This window comes from Anabas testudineus, chromosome 17, assembly GCF_900324465.2.
Source record: "Anabas testudineus chromosome 17, fAnaTes1.2, whole genome shotgun sequence".
NCBI classification, from domain to species: domain Eukaryota; kingdom Metazoa; phylum Chordata; class Actinopteri; order Anabantiformes; family Anabantidae; genus Anabas; species Anabas testudineus.
The window spans coordinates 12,659,168-12,676,286 of NC_046626.1; the positions used below are offsets into that span (position 1 = coordinate 12,659,168).

A 17,119-nucleotide genomic window follows, 5' to 3' on the forward strand; every position below is an offset into this window, starting at 1 on the left:
TCTGGACATCTCCACGCACCTCCCTGCTCACCAGACTTCTGACACACTACATCCATCACACCACCTACCTCCACCATATTTATAGAATTTTAATTAGGTATGAGCTCAGGCCAACATCATTAGCTTTTCTCTCTCTTTTTTTTCCCCCTCCCAACAAACAGCCATGCATGGTAATAATTCTCAGACTGAGAAGCTGTAGGTACTTATATCAAGGACACAGCAAGAGAGGGAGAGAGAGTGCTCAGGACAAAAGGTTGACAGTTTAAAATGACAATGAAAAATGGAAGTAGCGGAAGAAGAAAAAACAGCATAACATGTGGAATGCAGGCAGTAATGTCACCTTGGAATAATTTCAGTATGATTAAATAAGTAGCTGCAGCCATTTATCTGCAAGGACAGTATCTGAAAATAGTCAATACAACTGAATCTCAAGCAGGTGGGGCTGACGTTTTATTATTTACACACAGCTGTAACATTTAGCCTTTAAAATTGATGTAAAACAATAGATGCTGCTTTTAGAGGATACATACAGTAAAGAAGAATTACTGTAAAAGTGTGCGTGACATATATACAAACACTCATGTTTGTGCATGTATGAAACATGGAAATCACTCTGGCTTGTTATCTCCAGTTATTTGACTATTCCTCGTCTCCAGTCATACAGGGGCTTTGTCAGAAAAGCAAACAACATGTTGATAAGCTGTCATCTCCCTTCACCAGCGATAAGGTGGGAGAGTCAAATCCACACCAGTGCATCAAAATGCAGCAGTGTCCTGGCAGCCATAGTCCAAATTAAAGCAGCTTCAGCTCATCTGTTGGGATAATGTCATCAGCGGGCCTATAGAAATGACAGAAATGACGGCCTGTGCCTGTGCAGAAACCTGGAGAATGATGTATAAGCACATGTTAAAACCCCACGGTGCTTCATGCTCCATCACATCCCAAAACAATAATGAAAAACTGGATCTGACTCAAGGACTATGTATGCAAACACAGCCATTGCGTAAGTTGTATATGTATGTTTGACCTAAATTTGCTTTCAGCTGGGTAGCTAGGCACTTCTCAGCGGCCTACTGTATATTTATCCTGATCGTGTGACTCATGGACGTGACCCTCTAGCTGGTTGGGAGAGAGCACAATATTCACTTAAGGGTGACCTAATTAAGCCTGAGGATAGGTGTAATTACATGCAACCTTCAGCTGCCCTATTCTCTATTGTTATGGCTACTTGCTGCCTATGGACAGAGTCACTATGTGCCCATATTGCTGTCGTACAGGGACTCTTTTTTTTTTCCAATTCATTACCTCGGTAATTCCACAGAGATGCAAATATCATTAATAAAGTTCCAAAGATATATGTTCTAGCACGCTGCCTTAATTTACTATTTCCATGGAATTATATGCAACATCACATTAGGACCTCTTCATTTGGTGTGGCAATGGCACACTATAAAAATTAATCAGATTAATGTTTTTTAGTGTTTTTAGACGAGCAACATTTTCATGTGTGACTATATAGAGAGTGGGGTTGTGCATTTGGTGCTGTTTAAATACAATGGAACAGTTTCTGTAGGCAGTATATGAATAGAACCTGTGATTTTTAATGTGTTATCTGAGCAGTGAAAGCAGTGGAGCGCCACAAATCGTACCTCTTTTCTGCTGGCACACATTTTGGCCATTAGGCTTGAGGATTCATGGAAAATGCTTTCACTCATAAATATAATGTCCACACTTGGGAATACATATTACATATAATTTTTCACCAATATTACCCTTGAGCTGTCTTAATTCACATAATTAAATGATATCTTTCACTAATGTCTATGTTTAATAAACTGTTTGTCGTTTGTTAACCAAAATGTGATCAAGAGAGGTCTTGAGTTTATATATATTTTAAACCATCTAAATGAAACTTTTACCACTAGATTAAATTTTTTTGTTAATGTGTTTGATTGATGTGTGTTTCACTTATGCTGAAAAGAACATGTTCAAAAATGACCTTGTGATTGATTAGCAAGGGACATGGAATGGGAACATGGAAATATTCTTATATAAAAAGCTAAACCACAGAGGTTGGGGCTGGATGGGAAAATATAAAACAACATCACACATCCATGGCTTCAGTAGAGATGTTCATGTAGTAATAACAACAACAACAACAACAACAACAATAATAATAATAATAATAATAATAATAATAATAATAATAATAATAATAATAATAATAATAATAATAATAATAATAATAATAATAATAATAATAATAATAATTTACAAAGACATTAAGGACTCCCCCATAAGCTTCAGTGTCCTTCTACTTGATAAATTGATTAATACACACTAAAGCAATTCCAATCGTGTTGAATTCTGCAGCAACAATGACTCCATTAATGCCTTTCATAAAAGAACATCTAAATCAGGGCTGTGTGATCTATGCAAGTTATGAAGGAGGTGATGGAGGTCACTGATAAGAAATGTTATTACACAAACTGTCATCTGTGGCAGCAATTTGCTGTGAGCCCTGTTAGTAATTAATCACACACGCCTGGTAATACATTCATTCAATTTAAAGGGATTTATTGCCTTAAGCTGGACAGTGACCCTGCAAAGGTCAAACTCTCCAAGTGTTGATCATTCTTTGGGACCTGTATTTGCAGGATGCATGAGGGGCTTCTCTGGTCAATACCAGTTCATCACTATGCACATATTTAATAAGTTACTGCAGAGATCCAATTGTGTGAAGATGTTTAAGCGTGCAGAAATAATTTGAGCAATTAATTATGTGTCAGGACATTCACCACGATGAATTAGATAACAACATCAGTTACAAAAGGACATATTCTTATGATTTGGCTCGATCAATGAGCAAAAAATCTTTTATCAATAGAAATATTTGAATGAGACATTACAGTATAGACAAATAGCAAAAACACGTGACAATGCTAATAATCTACAATATTTTAATAATCTGAAAATAAGGCCACAAGCAGCCGAAACACATTTCACGCTCTTGAGCATAAAAAAACAATTCAGTCCACATTGTTGGAATCATTGAGATGAGGCTTTGATTTGACCTCTTGGTGGAGAGGATGAAAGGTTAGAGGAAAGGAGTGACTGCCAAATGTACTTGGATCGATTTCTTTTCCTCCATCATTCCTTTATCTGCCACTCACGATAGATGGAGGGTTTTCTGGGATGCTGGAGTGGCAATCAATGAGAGGAGAAGAAAAAAGTAGTTTTAGTGAGCAGAAAAACAAAAAAACAATGAACCTTTGGCCCACGTAAAGGGGCCAACGTGGCATGACGTTTGTCACAGACAGAATACACTATACAGCGGAGAGGTGCGGGGGCATCAGGGGAGCGTGCGATTCTGCTTGTAAAGCAAATAGGTCAAGGTTTTGCTGAACAAGGTCTGTGTTGTGAGCAGGTGTTTAAGGTGATACATTATGGCCACATTATGATGGTGGGCAACATCTGAAGTCATGTTCAGCCTGACAACAGCACTGCAGTCGGTTACGATAAAGAAACAGCAACAACGAAAAAGCACTGTTGACCTCGCATTCGTTGTGATGGAGGAAAAAAAGATTAACTTTGACTGGCTGGGAAATAGTTTGTCATTCTGGGAAATCTGCCTGGTTAAATGAGAAGAGTATAGTCTGGTATCTATCTGGTAAATATCACAATATTCTGTAGCTGCATATAGCATAAAGGCTGGAAACAGGGAAACAGTCTTGTTTTCTCTGACAAGATACAAAATCCACCTAAGAGCACCTCACCAATCAAACCTGTCTCTTAGAATTGATGTTCTACTTCCTTGTTTACTGGTGAAGGGTTTTCCTGGGTGTGGTGGTAACGCAATCGCTATCGGGGTTATGTTTCAGAAGCAACTTTTTCATTCCGTGGTTTCCTTTTTTTAACAGCATCTGAGGTCACGGAGGGCGGGATGGAAAGCGCATGACTCAAAAAGACTAGCGGTCTGTGGTGAGGTCTGGGCAACAATAGGAAAGATTGTGGTTCTGGTTGCATGCAAGTCAATATTTGTATTCAGAGCCAGGGGGATATTTGTCAATACTAAACAAGCCCACGATTTTTCCATAACTAATGAAAGTTGTTTGTTGTTACAAATAAGTTGTATATAAAAATCTGAGCTTTTCAAAGCACTAACTAAAATATGAGATAAACAAACAAGTGTGGCCGCCTCAGCACTTAGCATCTTTAGCATCTTCACAAAAATAATACAAATCTAGCCAGTTAGTAGGCATAATCTAAATTCTTGCTTGGTAATTAGGATTGATCCTCATTTAAAATAGTATATTCATCATATCTTATCCAAATACATTTTGATGGCACATGCTGCCTTTCAATATGAAACACCAATGCGTAAAAGTACAGTGTGCTGCTGTGTCTCTTTTTTTTTTTTTTTTTGTATTGATAACCTGATTTACTAACTCAGTTGAATCAGGTCCTCACTGACATCTATCACTTGGCTGCCAATTGTCTGGGAATGGAAGCCAAGTGAAGTCAACAGAGCGCAGCAGATTTGTGCGAAGCTCCTTCCTCTGAGCCAGGTGCATGAGATACGGGGGTCAGCTGTGTTTTCTGCAGTACACATCATCATTTGCTGGTCTATTTGTGCTCTGCTCGCCGGCCACAGCGTTGTTATGTTCCGAGCCTCCTGATAGGATCATGTTGATCCGAGCCTGACAGGAAATCAATAAATTGTATTCCCTTAGCATCAGTGTTGGTGGATATATATAAAAAAAAGACTTCTGAGCTAAGTCTTAGAGCATGAAAGGGACTGACATGTAAGCGGTGTAAGTGTGGTTTAACTTCTCCAGACTTTGGTATAAATAAACAAGCAAGTGGTCACAGGGCTTAGTAAGAGATTTGCTGCTGTGCACTATTGGATTTTTGCTACCACTGTGAATACATTTATTCAAAGATAATGAAGTTGTACTGTCGTGCGTCTTCTTTTGCATGCAGCGTGTGCATTTTTTTACTCATAGGATTTGCCAACACAGATCCTGTGACAGATACACATTTCATTCTTTGCTATGTTAAATGTAGAAATTATGCAACAAGCCCACATTAATACGGCACAGTTTCCCTAAAACAGTTTAGTTAAGAACATTTAGTTCAACAATCCTTGTTTTTGTTTTGTTTTTTGATGATTACTCATAACTTCAAAACTTACTAGTTCTCATCTCATCTATATGCACATTTTATTTTCATGGCCATTGAGCTCCAAGGACTGAAGGGGCTGAGACTCAGTTGCACGCTGTGTATCTACAGCTTCAACCTTTAGCTCATCTTGTTTTGACACTGTAGGTGTCAAAACATTCCCTGAAGTCAAATGTGCAGCGGGCCAATTAAACTCCACACTAAGACTGTGTGGTTATCAGGGCATAACCCCTGCGCGAGACTGTTTTGTAGTCTGCTGAAGTCTCTCTGCACCCAGCCAAGAGACTGGCAGTGAGGCAAGAGCAGCAGCCCACACATAGAAGGTGGTCTGATCAGCCGTATAGATCTTCACTACAGGGGTTAGACACTGAGAGCCGAGTAAGCCTCCGTCTTTGCGCTGACTTAATGTCTAACATCAGTCCCCAAAATCAACTACACCCACGTGAAAATTGTCTCTTTCTTGTCTCCGGCAACTTGCACTCCGCTGATCCTTGCATGTTGAGCTGTTAAATCCTCGCAGTTCAGCTGTTAAATTCTAGCAGTTGCTGAAACATGACAGTGAGATTTTGCAAGAGGGCTCACTTTGATTATGATAACTACAGAGGAAAAACACTTTGTCAGGTCCCCTTTTTTTTTTTTCTCGTTTCTGTCAGTTAAATGTAATGGGGCCACCGTGCTAATATGTGGCGCTTCTGACTACCAACGTCAAACTGAGGCTCTTTGTCAGACAGCAACTCTTGTAGCATACATCCTTTCTTCTCAGAAGGCTTTCTTGGCACCAACAACACCCCTCTGGAGTCGTAGCTATTGTCTGCAGTCTTTCTGTTTGAAGTTATTTTGTTTTATATATATGTATTTATTTATATATATATTGCTGTATTTGTTAAAGGGTGTTTTACTTCAACACACAGTAATTGCAGAAGTGATTTCAACTTCACATCAACAGGATAAACTTTGACCTTCTTTCACCACATGAACCAAAGGGGTTGAAGAGTATTGATCAGGAAGCATACTTTATTTTTGCATTTGTTTCTTTATTTCTGCTGCTGTTTAGTACTTTATTGTAGGCTACTTCGGGCCAGTAGAGCCATCAAATTGCAGATATGAGCCTTCTGATGTCATTCAGAGGTGTGGCTACAGAGATGAATGGCCTCAGTAGTGGTCAAACTCAACCATTAACTAAATGCAGCAATGGGTCCGAGGCTCCACGGCTGCTATCGTGGTGGACCGTTGACGATGACTCAAACTTACATACTGGTCTGTCTGTAGCTGCCACTTACTGTTAGGAGAAGTCAACTCTAAAATAAATTAAAGTTCTTGTCATTTCAAAACCATTTACCACTGCGTTTATTTTCTCATTTTCCTGCCCTGCCAATTCTTTTATCATGCGCATCGCTCATGTGTGCACTGGCTACTACAAAAAAAACAGGCTTCTGTTCAGCAATATCCACATGGACTTGTTATTTAAATCCAGGGAGAATAATGACACTTTTATTTAGACAGTGTTTGCGGGGGTGAGTCCACTCATTAGCCTTTTGCAGACATAATGATATGTATGAGCTATGAGACAATAATGAGATGTCAATGTGGAAAACCTCGCCGCAAAATGTTTAGAAAGCACTTAATCAAATGAAAATAGCATCTTCATCTCATAAAATAAATCCCAGGGAGGTACAGTGGAAAAAAGATGAATATTTACCCAGTATGTAAGACTTTTACTGTAAATAGCTGTGAGTGAATGAATTTACAATTTATACACACACATCCTTTTGACTCTTGATCACTTCAATCCTTTTGACTAATTAAGATCCAGATGTCTCACTAAGGCTTTCCACTGCTAAACAGATTTATCTAATTAATATGTAAGCTGCACATCTCAATTAAGTGAATAATATAGACGGCAACTCAAGGAGGAAACACAATACTTACACAACTCACGAACAATGAAACAAGTGATTTAAGGTGTTGGATAGTTAGTGGATGAGAGGTTGGAAGGTACGCTCTAAGGTACTTTTGGAGTAGGTATTATGATGATAGTACTATTACATTATGAATGAAGTCTTCCTTTGATTATATTCTACATTTAGTAAGAATTGATCTCATGTAATGTTTAGGATTTGATTTTAAATTGTTGTTAACTACTTTTTAGAGTATGACAAAAAGCTTCTTTGAATGGTGATTCGATGGTGGTGAAGCAAAAAAATCTAATCATCTTTACCAGCCGGGTAAGTAGTCTGACCATTAAAAATGTGACTTTCAAATAAAGTATTATTACTCTTGGCAGTTCCACCCACTCCATGGGCCTCCCAGGAATGTGGTGGTCAGTTGAAGCCTCACTTCAGTCATAATGAGCACAAAGGTGCAATAAGAAGGCTGATCTTATTAGATAACTGACAGCAAATATCAGCGAAGGGGACGAAGGGCACGTGAAAACTGTACGGTCTGGCATATGCCACGTCAAGACATGATAAGGCCCCTGCCACAGCTTGTCACATCACTTCACTTTAACTGCTGCTGTTGCGGCTTCACGGCTTAATTGAAGTGCTTTCAGGTGTTGGGTTCTGCATGTGACAGACAGAGGAAGTGTCTTCACTGAAATCAGTCACCTTCTAAAAATATTCCCCCTCAGTCATCTCCACGGCCACTGTTTAAACTCACACAAGAGGTAAGAGTGACACCTAGTGTCATGCGCAGTAATAACAAGTGGTATTTGGAACAACAGTCCATGTGGAAGGTGGAAGTTAATCATACTGTACGTACTGTGAATCGCTTGAAACAACACATAATGAATTTTATCATGTAGATTTGTTGCATACAGTAACACCAGCCTATATTCCATATATACATGAGCTGGTTTGTGCTTTCCTAAGACACATCATAAGAAAACTACTTTGCTATGTGCACTGGTAGCAACTAAAATATCTTGCACATGCCACATAACACTCTAAATCCTGAGGTCGAGTCAACAGGGGGTTAAGAAGTTTCTGTGCTCTACATTCTTGGCACCTCAAGGCACCGCTCCGTATTGAACTCAGATGGAGCCAAGTGTCCTCAGACTCTCTGGTGGAGGGTGAAAACACCCTATCTGGAGAGATTGTTTTCACAGTATGCCGAAAACTAATTACAAGCAATAAATTAATTTCACGCTACTGCTTTAGAATTAATTGCATCTTTACAGAAGTGACTGGAAGTGATGGCTCAAGCAGCTCTGATAAGGGTGGACACAAAATGGTCTATTGAATTATGTGGCTTATCAGCACCATTGCTTTGCATGAGGATGCACTTGATAATCCTTAAAAAAAATTATATAAAAATTCTCATTTGTTGTGGTTTTAATTGCTGCTAAGGTATTTTCGTCATGCAGCTCCCGTGGCACACACCGTCTGTTAGAACAGCTGAGATTCTTTCTCTTCATGGAAATGTCTCTCTTTCACCATAAATGTGTTCGTACATATATATAAATGTGCACGAACTGTAAGTCGTTGTTGTGAAAGAGTGACGCTAAATAAGGCGACTTTATCACAACTCATAGGTCAAACTGGTTCCTCCCTGTTTCTCACTTTGACCTTACATGATACATTTCACACTCACCGAGTGGGAAGTGCCCGTGAATGTGTGTTAAAAGGCTATTTGCTGTTCGAGCAAGATTCACTCCCATGTCACTATGCAGAGCTGTCACAAAAGGTTCTATTTCTGCAGAACAGAGTAATTAAAAAGTCACTTGACTAATTCTTTAGGGTTGTTGTCTGTATTATGAGTGGCTTCCTTAGATATTTGGGTTAATTGCTTATTTTCTTTATTTTGAATCAAGTGCCTTTTCAACATTCCTTTAATTGGCCCCAGTGGGATTTTGAGCAAAACCTCTTGATGTTCACATTTCATTCACATCCTCACATAACTGTGAGAGTATTAATATAACCTGTGCTGATAATATTGTTGTATTTTTTTTAAGATTTCAGTGCTTGATCATAGCAAGAGACCAGTTCCCTTCCAAGATCTTTTTTTTTTTTTTTTTTTTTTTTGCTGCTCTCTACTGTCATCTTTGATACCCCTCACTGCAATTGCATGACAGATGGACCTTGTACTTCCAGCCTCAGATCACACTGTTGCATGTTGTTAACAAAAGTTGGCCAGTTGTTTACCTGAAGATTTGTAAACAATGTGTGATTTTGGGCTACCCTAGACGAAAGATCATCAAACATGGCCCTATCTTTGATAAATGTTACAGTCTGTGGTGCCTTGAAGCAGAGCTTTCTATATTTTCTCTAACTTCAACTTAAAAAAAAAGAGAGTACAGTTATTGTACAGCTAAACTTGAAACAGGAAATAGGCTGTTGGCATGGTGAAGGTTGGATTATTATGCCAATGGCAAGTGTAACAACTGGATCTGCAGGAGTCTGGAGTTAATACAGCATTACCTAAGAGGTGAGGAGTTTGCCAATAGGTGTAACAACGTGCCTTCTTATATTGTGCAAGTTCCCAGTGCCACACCCAGTGAATGATTCACCAGAGTTAACAGATAGAGCACACAATAGACAATAAGGTTATTTTCTTTTGGACTGCATACTAAAACGGCACACCAAAGCTTTTTGGATTTTACAACTTCATGTTTATTTCTTCTTGTAAAAAAAAAACAAAACAAAAAAAAAAACATGCTGTAACATGGTCTAAGCTGTAAGCAAAGCCTTTGGCCTTTTGCACATATAGTTGTTGCAGTTCACAACAAATTGTTCATGGCCTTCAGTTTACAGGTTCAGCTTTTGTCTTATCTGGTCAGTCAGGTATTCAGACTGTTTCAGGCAGAGCGACAAATACCTCACTCCTCCCATGCACGCCCCTGTGCTCACTTTCACATGATTATTGTCAGACTGTTGCAATAACCTCAAGGACACAGAACTGAAACTACGCCCTACGACAGCCTGGAGCTGTCCTGGTATGTTTGTGCACACTCTGTACCCATTGCAAGTCAATTAACATTCATTTAAAAGTGACAAATCACAGCAAGCACTTATTTTAAAAATGTATTTTATCTTGTTGTATTAAAAAAGGCACTTGTATTGTTGTCTTATTTTATATATATATATTTTCCTTAGAAAAAAATATAAAAACAAAATTTATGATTGTGAAACGGCCACAAATATGCAAAACAGTATGATTTATTATGAACACTGATTAGGAATAATGACCAGAATACCCAAAGTTGTTACTAGCACTACACAAATTCCCACAGCCTTCACTATAATACAACAACCAAGATCAACCAGTTAAACCAAGACTTCAAACAACTTATTAATACTCAGTAAAAATATCTATATCTATATATATATATATATATATATGTACAACTGAATGAATCTGCTTAGATTTCAGTGCAAAAGACTTTTACCAACAAGCAGCAAATAAAAAAAAACAAAAAACAACAACAACCAAGAGCAATAGCTGAGTAGTACATGCACACGCTGACGCCACCTGCTTGTTCATTTTCTCATTCATGTTCAGGGAAATACCAAAGAAGAATTCGAAATTCCTAACTGCCTAACTACATCCGGTACAGTGAAACGTAAACACCATTATTTTGGAGCTTCATCACTCATCTCTTTGAGATCACATCTGCAAGGCATTTGAACTTTGGTCCGAGTGTGTTCAGGAAGTCGAGGTTATCTTGGTCAGCATAGTCACTGCAGCATCCCACGGATCCAGCTACAGAACCCCTCCCCTCAAACCCGTAGGAGTGAATGATGTCATCGGAGTACCGCCCGTCGTACTCTTTTACGAAATAGCCTAACTTCTGCAAAACAAAGTGGAGGTGAGAGGAAGAGCGTTAATACTAAACTCTTGCAGGTAACAAAAGTTTTTCAACCTCAACAAATAACATAAATATTCATCTTGACACATGTAATTATGCCCCTTTCTGCCAACATCTACTCTTAGACATGTTTTGTACTACATATATTGCATTCTCTTAACATATATTTAACTATACAACATTACCTGCTGCAGGTAGCGGCCATTTGTCTGCCAGTTTTGAACGAAATCTGAGTCCTCGGCAAGGTATCTGCTGTCTAAGCCCATGGAGCTTTGCTGACCTCCAAACTGAACCCCATATTGTTGAGTCCCGTACTGGTTGTCATACTGGCTAGAAAAGACCTCGTGCATGTCGACACCGGACTTATACGTCCCACTCTCTTGCATGCCATAGGCTCCCATTGTGCTTGTGCTCTTGATCCCCGGCCATGCTGAATTCAGCGTACCTGTGCCCTTCTCGGTTTGCATCAATGCGGGAAGCGCTATGAGACTAGTATCCTGTCAAACAAAACCAAAATAAAGCAATAAAGCAGCAATAGATGTATAAAAAAGACACACAGATAAATAAATGAAGTCAAAATAAGTTAAATAATTATGAAGATTGTAAGTTGAAGCCATGTTTTCATTAGCATGCCCTTACCACTTCCTCCCCTTTGCCCTCAGTGTTTGATTTGAGCAGGATTCCTCCACTGTCGCCTGCATCTTCAAGTTCTAACTTCTCACCCTTCGTCGCACAGAAAAAGATGAGGAGCAAACCTGCGAGAACAAAATGAGTTTGTCAGAAATAAGTGCGCAAGGAGAGTGATTTTGTAATAAGCATGTGTGGTAAGCATCACACGTATGACAGCAGCACACGCTGTGGAATACTACCGCACGTATCACTGCTCAGTTTCCAATATACAATGCATAATTCAATGACAAACGAAGCTTCAAATTTCTATCCCTCTCCCTGCATATATGCACATGCATGACTACAAAATCTCTGTTTTATTATCTACACTGTGCGGCCTACGTGATTCTGCTGGCAAGTGTGTAACAGTGGAAGACTTACAAAGCAGTAGGAGGAGTGCCAGAGGCAGCAGCATAGCCAGTAAAGCCAGTGGCCCTAATGACTTAGAGGTTTGCTTGGCGGGGCAGACTCCATTACTGCACTGGCAGAGTCGTACTTTGGCCGTCTGTATTTTACCAAAGCCCTGCAGATCTCTAACGTCAATGGGAACGTTGTACACCCCAGTGGGAAGCTCTTTGGTCTGCTTCAATGTAGCTGACGTGTCTGTGGAGGAAACACATGTAATGTAAATTATGATAGTATCTTTATCTTTAAGTACTTTTACTGGGGGTATTATTTTAGTATTTTACTGTAAGATTCTGCTGTGACTAAACATGGCAACTGTCTCGTTAAACATTTTCTCCATCAGACAGAGATAGATCGGTCGTTTTAAAAACACAAGCACCTACCATTAAATCTTGTCACAGACCATTTGCCATCATAGTCTTTTGGCAAACTGAAAGTGAATGGGGAAGAAAATGGAGGCTGGTCTTTGTCTTGAGCCACAACCACCAGAGAGCCAAGCACTCCGTCCTTCTCACACACAACCAGCTCACTGGTGGGGATTTCTGGCATGTTGTCGTTGACATCCTCCACCTGAATAATGACTGTTCCTGTGCCTGTCTTTGATGCTAAAAAGAAAATAAGACAAATGCAGACATGTCAGTACCGAGGAAAAACAGGACAGATCTTGCTGATTGCATTCTAACATTACTTATGAGTCAAATACCTGGTAATTTCCAATTCAAACATGCATCTGGGATAAGAGCCCATCATTCAAGAACTGTGAGTCATTATAAATGACTAGTCACATTTGATCCAGCTAACAGGTGTTCTCAGGTGAGACAAAGCAAGGGTGAAGCTGGCTGTTTGTTCAGACAGATAGTACTGAGGGTGGAGTTCGTCTTGTTAATTACCTTTGGCTAAAGTCGCAAACACCAAAAGGCGTGAAGACGACAAGCGTACAATTCCTACTTGTCTGACACAACGTGAAGGAACAGCATTTTCTGTAACCACAGTTTCCTAGTTGGCAGTGTGATGGATACCTTCTTAACATAACAGACTGACTTGAGTAAAACAAATGTAAAGGAAGAAAAGTGTTGAGGACTGTTTGTAATTGTAATTTATCAGGCAAGTGCTGATAGGTTTGATAAGGGACAAGTGTGGAAGAACAGAAGGCGTATTTACAAGCAACTTACTAGAATCTACAGCCCTCATGATGACGTTGTAAGTCCCGTTAGGGGCATACGGTGACTCTCTGTCGATTGTGTTTGCCACTCTCAGCTCCCCAGAATTTTTGTCGACACTGATCCATCCAGCTGGGTCTGTGGTCTTGTAGTACCTGCAAGAGAGTAAAATAAAACCAAAACATTGGTGTTACTGTAACATTCACCAGTCGAAGTGTGCCCTCTAGTGTTTAGGAGAAGTGCGACAACTTGAGTGAGTGTCAGCCATACCATCTGTATATTCTGTAAAACTAATTGATAAAACTCAGATGGCTTACTTGATGCCATTGCTGCTCTTGGTCTCAGGATCTAGGGCAGTGTAAGTCCCTATCAGTGTCCCGTTTGCTGTGTTCTCTTTGACGTTGAAGCGCACGGTAGGCGCTGTGAATTCTGGACCTTCGTCCACATCAGTGACAGAGACAGTCACGGGGACAGACTTCCACGGCTCCTTGGTGCCAGTCAGGTCGGCTTCATTTCGTGCCATCACCTCAAGATTTAAAGTTTTTGTCTTCTCATAATCTAGGGGCTGGAGAAACACAGGTCTGTCATCAGTGATGTGTGTGTTTATCTGTTCTTTGTCATATTAACTAGTAATGCTAACTTAAAAAAAATGAATACGAAATCGCGCTCACCTTCACAACATACAGAAGGCCCTCGTTTGTTTTTGGGTCAGTGTCAATCCTGAAATTTCCATTTTCATTTCCCTTAGTGATGAGGAATTTGGATTTCCAGTTTGGTGTGTTTATTAGATCCTTGTCTTCAACGGGAATTCGAAGGATGAGGACGTCCTTGTCATTTTCTTTGACGCTGGCAGCAAACTAATTTGGAAATAAAAAGAGTATTACTCAGATTAGACAAAAGTTCGTTTTTATTTACTGGCAGGAGGTTTTAGGACATTATTCCACTGTGTAATTGCTAACCACTTACAGATGACTTTGTGAAAGTTGGTGGGTTGTCGTTGATATCGCCGAGTGTGATGGTCGCTGTTCCTGTTGTAACTAAACCATTAATGGCTCCATCCATATCTTTGAGTTGAACTGTCACAAAATGCTTGTCTTTTAGCTAGAAGCACGACAAAATGGAACAAGAAAAAGATAAATATCATCAAAAATGTCATAAAATAAAAACATTTTTATGTTGCATTTCTGTGCAAATTCTAAATAATGTGGTGGTGGAGCGCACCTCTCTGTCCAGGGCGTTAGTTGCTGTACTGATGACACCTGTCGCTGGGTTGATGGTAAACAAGTCCAATCCAGTCAACAGGCTATAACGGATCTTGGAATGGAGGGTGCCCTCCTTGTCTCGATCTGTAGCATTTACCACCCCCACCACCGTCCCTGTGGATTAAAACAATCAAATCCTCGATCATTATTAGGCCCATCAGCAAAGGTCAAATGTCACAGTGCAGCGAGGATATTTCAGTGTCCTCACCGACGCTGCTTTGCTCGAGCACATTAAACAGCAGTGGGCTACTGAACTGCGGAGCATTATCATTCACGTCATCTATCTCTATTTTCACGTCCAGTGGTTGGTCCGTCTCTTTATTCGTTTCTTTGTCAAAAACTTGGGCCAGTAGCTGTGGAGAGTAAAAAAAATCAGTTTTAGAATATAATACACACACACACACAGACACAAAGAAAGTGTACAATCAAAATAATGAAAGTTAGGAATGTGATGATATTTCTGATATTAGTAATTAATCTCTAAAATGTTATTTGCCACCCTAACTTCATACTCACTGTGAACTTTGGGAACTCTTCACGATCAATTGCTCTGTGCACAGTCAGCATCCCGGTTTCACGATTAAGACTGAACAGTCCGACTGGGTGCAAATTTACACCGGGCCCGCTGAGGGTGTAGTACACATTGTACTTGGCTTCAGTGTCAGAAACAATCTGGAAAACAAACCAAATGACTTCCTAAGGACACAACCAACCAAAAGTATTTACCCTTATTAAAAAATAAAAAACCTATTATGGTGAACTGTGACCTTCAATACTTTTACACATCGATTTTAAAGACTCCATAATGTCCTTAGGCACATATTAAAGCAATTAATCACTGCCAGCTGAAAGTCAAGTACTTAACATGTGTGTGAATCAGTTGGGGAAATAAGAAAGTGATTTGTATGGTGGAATAAAAGCTGTCGCTCAGTTTAAATACTGTTAACTTACATATGATAATAAATGATTTATAAATTACCTTTTCGATTTCTTTTGGGTAAGGGCCCACGAAATTCTCTATTATGTTGAAGGGTGGGGGACTCCACCTTCTTTTTGTGCGCTTCAGGACGCGCTGGTCCGTCTGCTGTCAAATCCAAACAGGTCAAGAAACGTTTAGGGAACACGTCCACTACACTTTTTTTTTAATTGTTGTTTTAATTCATTCTTTAATAGAGGCCTGCTTTAGGAACTGCTGTGTCGTGTTGGTACCTTTCTGCTCAGCAGTGAACTGTAAATGAGGTGAACTTCCATCTCACTCCCCGGGCCGCTGTTGCCCTGAGCCAACACAGAAAATGTCCGCCCTGCTGGAGCCATATCTAGAGAAGTCAAAGCGACTATAGCTCCATCGGGTTTCACCATAAAACTCGGGTCCTTCGAAATAAACTGCGTTGAGTCGGTGTCACAGTCCGCAGCTTTAACTGAAAACCGACAGAAGGAAAAAGGGGTCAGCGGCTGGAAGAAGGAGGAGGAGCAGGGTGGTGGGCTACAAAAACAGAAACCAGGATTACAGCTCTTAAATAATACCTTTTGCGATTTCGTACCCAGCCGGGATAGTTTGAGGCACATGCACGTCGAGAAAGTTTGGGGTGAAACATGACTCCACTCGGGACAGGACCTGGAGCAGAAAGTCGTGAGTTGCGCGTAAAGCGCATTGATTTGAAGAGGGTGTAAATATTGATGGTAGTATAATACAAATAATTACACACTGACCACTGTAGTGCTGATGTTAGTTGACATTTGTAAATAATGAACAAAGAGCTTACCAACACCAGGCAGATGCTGAGAATTAAAACATTCGCCATTTCTGAAAACTTCCGATGGACTTTGTCCTCGTAGCGCAGGACTCCGACAGGGAACCTTTACTGACAGATGATGGATTCGAGTGAGTGTTAAAGGCTCCGAAGAAGAAGCAGCTCTGGTATTTCTGCGCTTTGTGTCCTCGCTGGAGGCAGACAGACTCTGGTGTGACGCTTCCGTCGCTGCTGGCTGTGACACAGTGAACGGACACACCTTGACGTCCACACCCAGTGAACCTCCCCGACGCAGGCACCTTCGGGCTGTGCTGTGCTCAGGGGTGGTGTTCCTATTGTGCTCAACACGTCAACTCCGAAAAAGTTTGCAAGCATGCTTGTGTTTTCTTCCAGCAGGGGGAAACGTTGTCTCAGGGTTTTGCCAGCTAAAGCAATTCTGTAATCACTTTACGATTGTTGCCAGGCATAAAACCAGACACCCTATAATTTCACGTGAAGGAGTTACAGTTATGAGACATCAATTATATAAAAGCACACAAAGTCCCAGTGCTTTAGGGAAGTTAACCTGAATGTCTTCTCAAGCTGAGCAGGTGAACATGAGCTTATCTGATCTGAGAAACCCTTTTTTTCCAGGGGCTGCAGGACTTGACCCCTGCATGCTCCTCCTCGCTCCTCTGCAGCTCCACTGAAGCGTTCTGCAAGGAGGAGGAACAGAACTCTCCTCTCTTAACACCACAGGAATGTGAGCTGTGAATAGAGCCTGGTTTGTGGGGGAGGCTCCGTTTTCCCACAGGGACGTGCTCGCTATCAATATAAACTGCTGATAAAAAACAAGAGGGGCCAGAGCACACCGGACCTGTGTCCTAGAAAACATGAGCCTGTTGG

At 40.4% G+C, this 17,119-nt stretch overlaps 1 protein-coding gene across 1 annotated transcript; it reads right to left on the bottom strand.

The window, feature by feature from the left end:
• Positions 1-10,319: 10,319 nt before the first annotated feature.
• dsc2l (desmocollin 2 like) lies at positions 10,320-16,574 on the bottom strand. Its single transcript, XM_026374637.2, has 16 exons — positions 16,247-16,574; positions 16,008-16,098; positions 15,693-15,901; positions 15,463-15,567; positions 15,000-15,155; positions 14,692-14,836; positions 14,443-14,597; positions 14,188-14,322; positions 13,893-14,078; positions 13,539-13,786; positions 13,234-13,376; positions 12,445-12,666; positions 12,038-12,259; positions 11,627-11,742; positions 11,173-11,484; positions 10,320-10,969 (listed from the first exon to the last, which is right to left on the bottom strand). The coding sequence occupies exons 1-16, from the start codon at positions 16,283-16,285 to the stop codon at positions 10,772-10,774; spliced, it is 2,682 nt and encodes an 893-aa protein (XP_026230422.1). The 5' UTR covers positions 16,286-16,574; the 3' UTR covers positions 10,320-10,771.
• Between the last annotated feature and the right edge of the window lie 545 nt (positions 16,575-17,119).

Coding starts and splice junctions, on each gene's coding strand:
- dsc2l (XM_026374637.2), bottom strand. CDS start 16,285: ATGGCGAATGTTTTAATTCTCAGCATCTGCCTGGTGTTG. Junction 13,787..13,892: donor GCCTTCTGTATGTTGTGAAG/GTGAGCGCGATT, acceptor GTGTTTCTCCAG/CCCCTAGATTATGAGAAGAC. Junction 12,667..13,233: donor CATGAGGGCTGTAGATTCTA/GTAAGTTGCTTG, acceptor TTTTCTTTTTAG/CATCAAAGACAGGCACAGGA.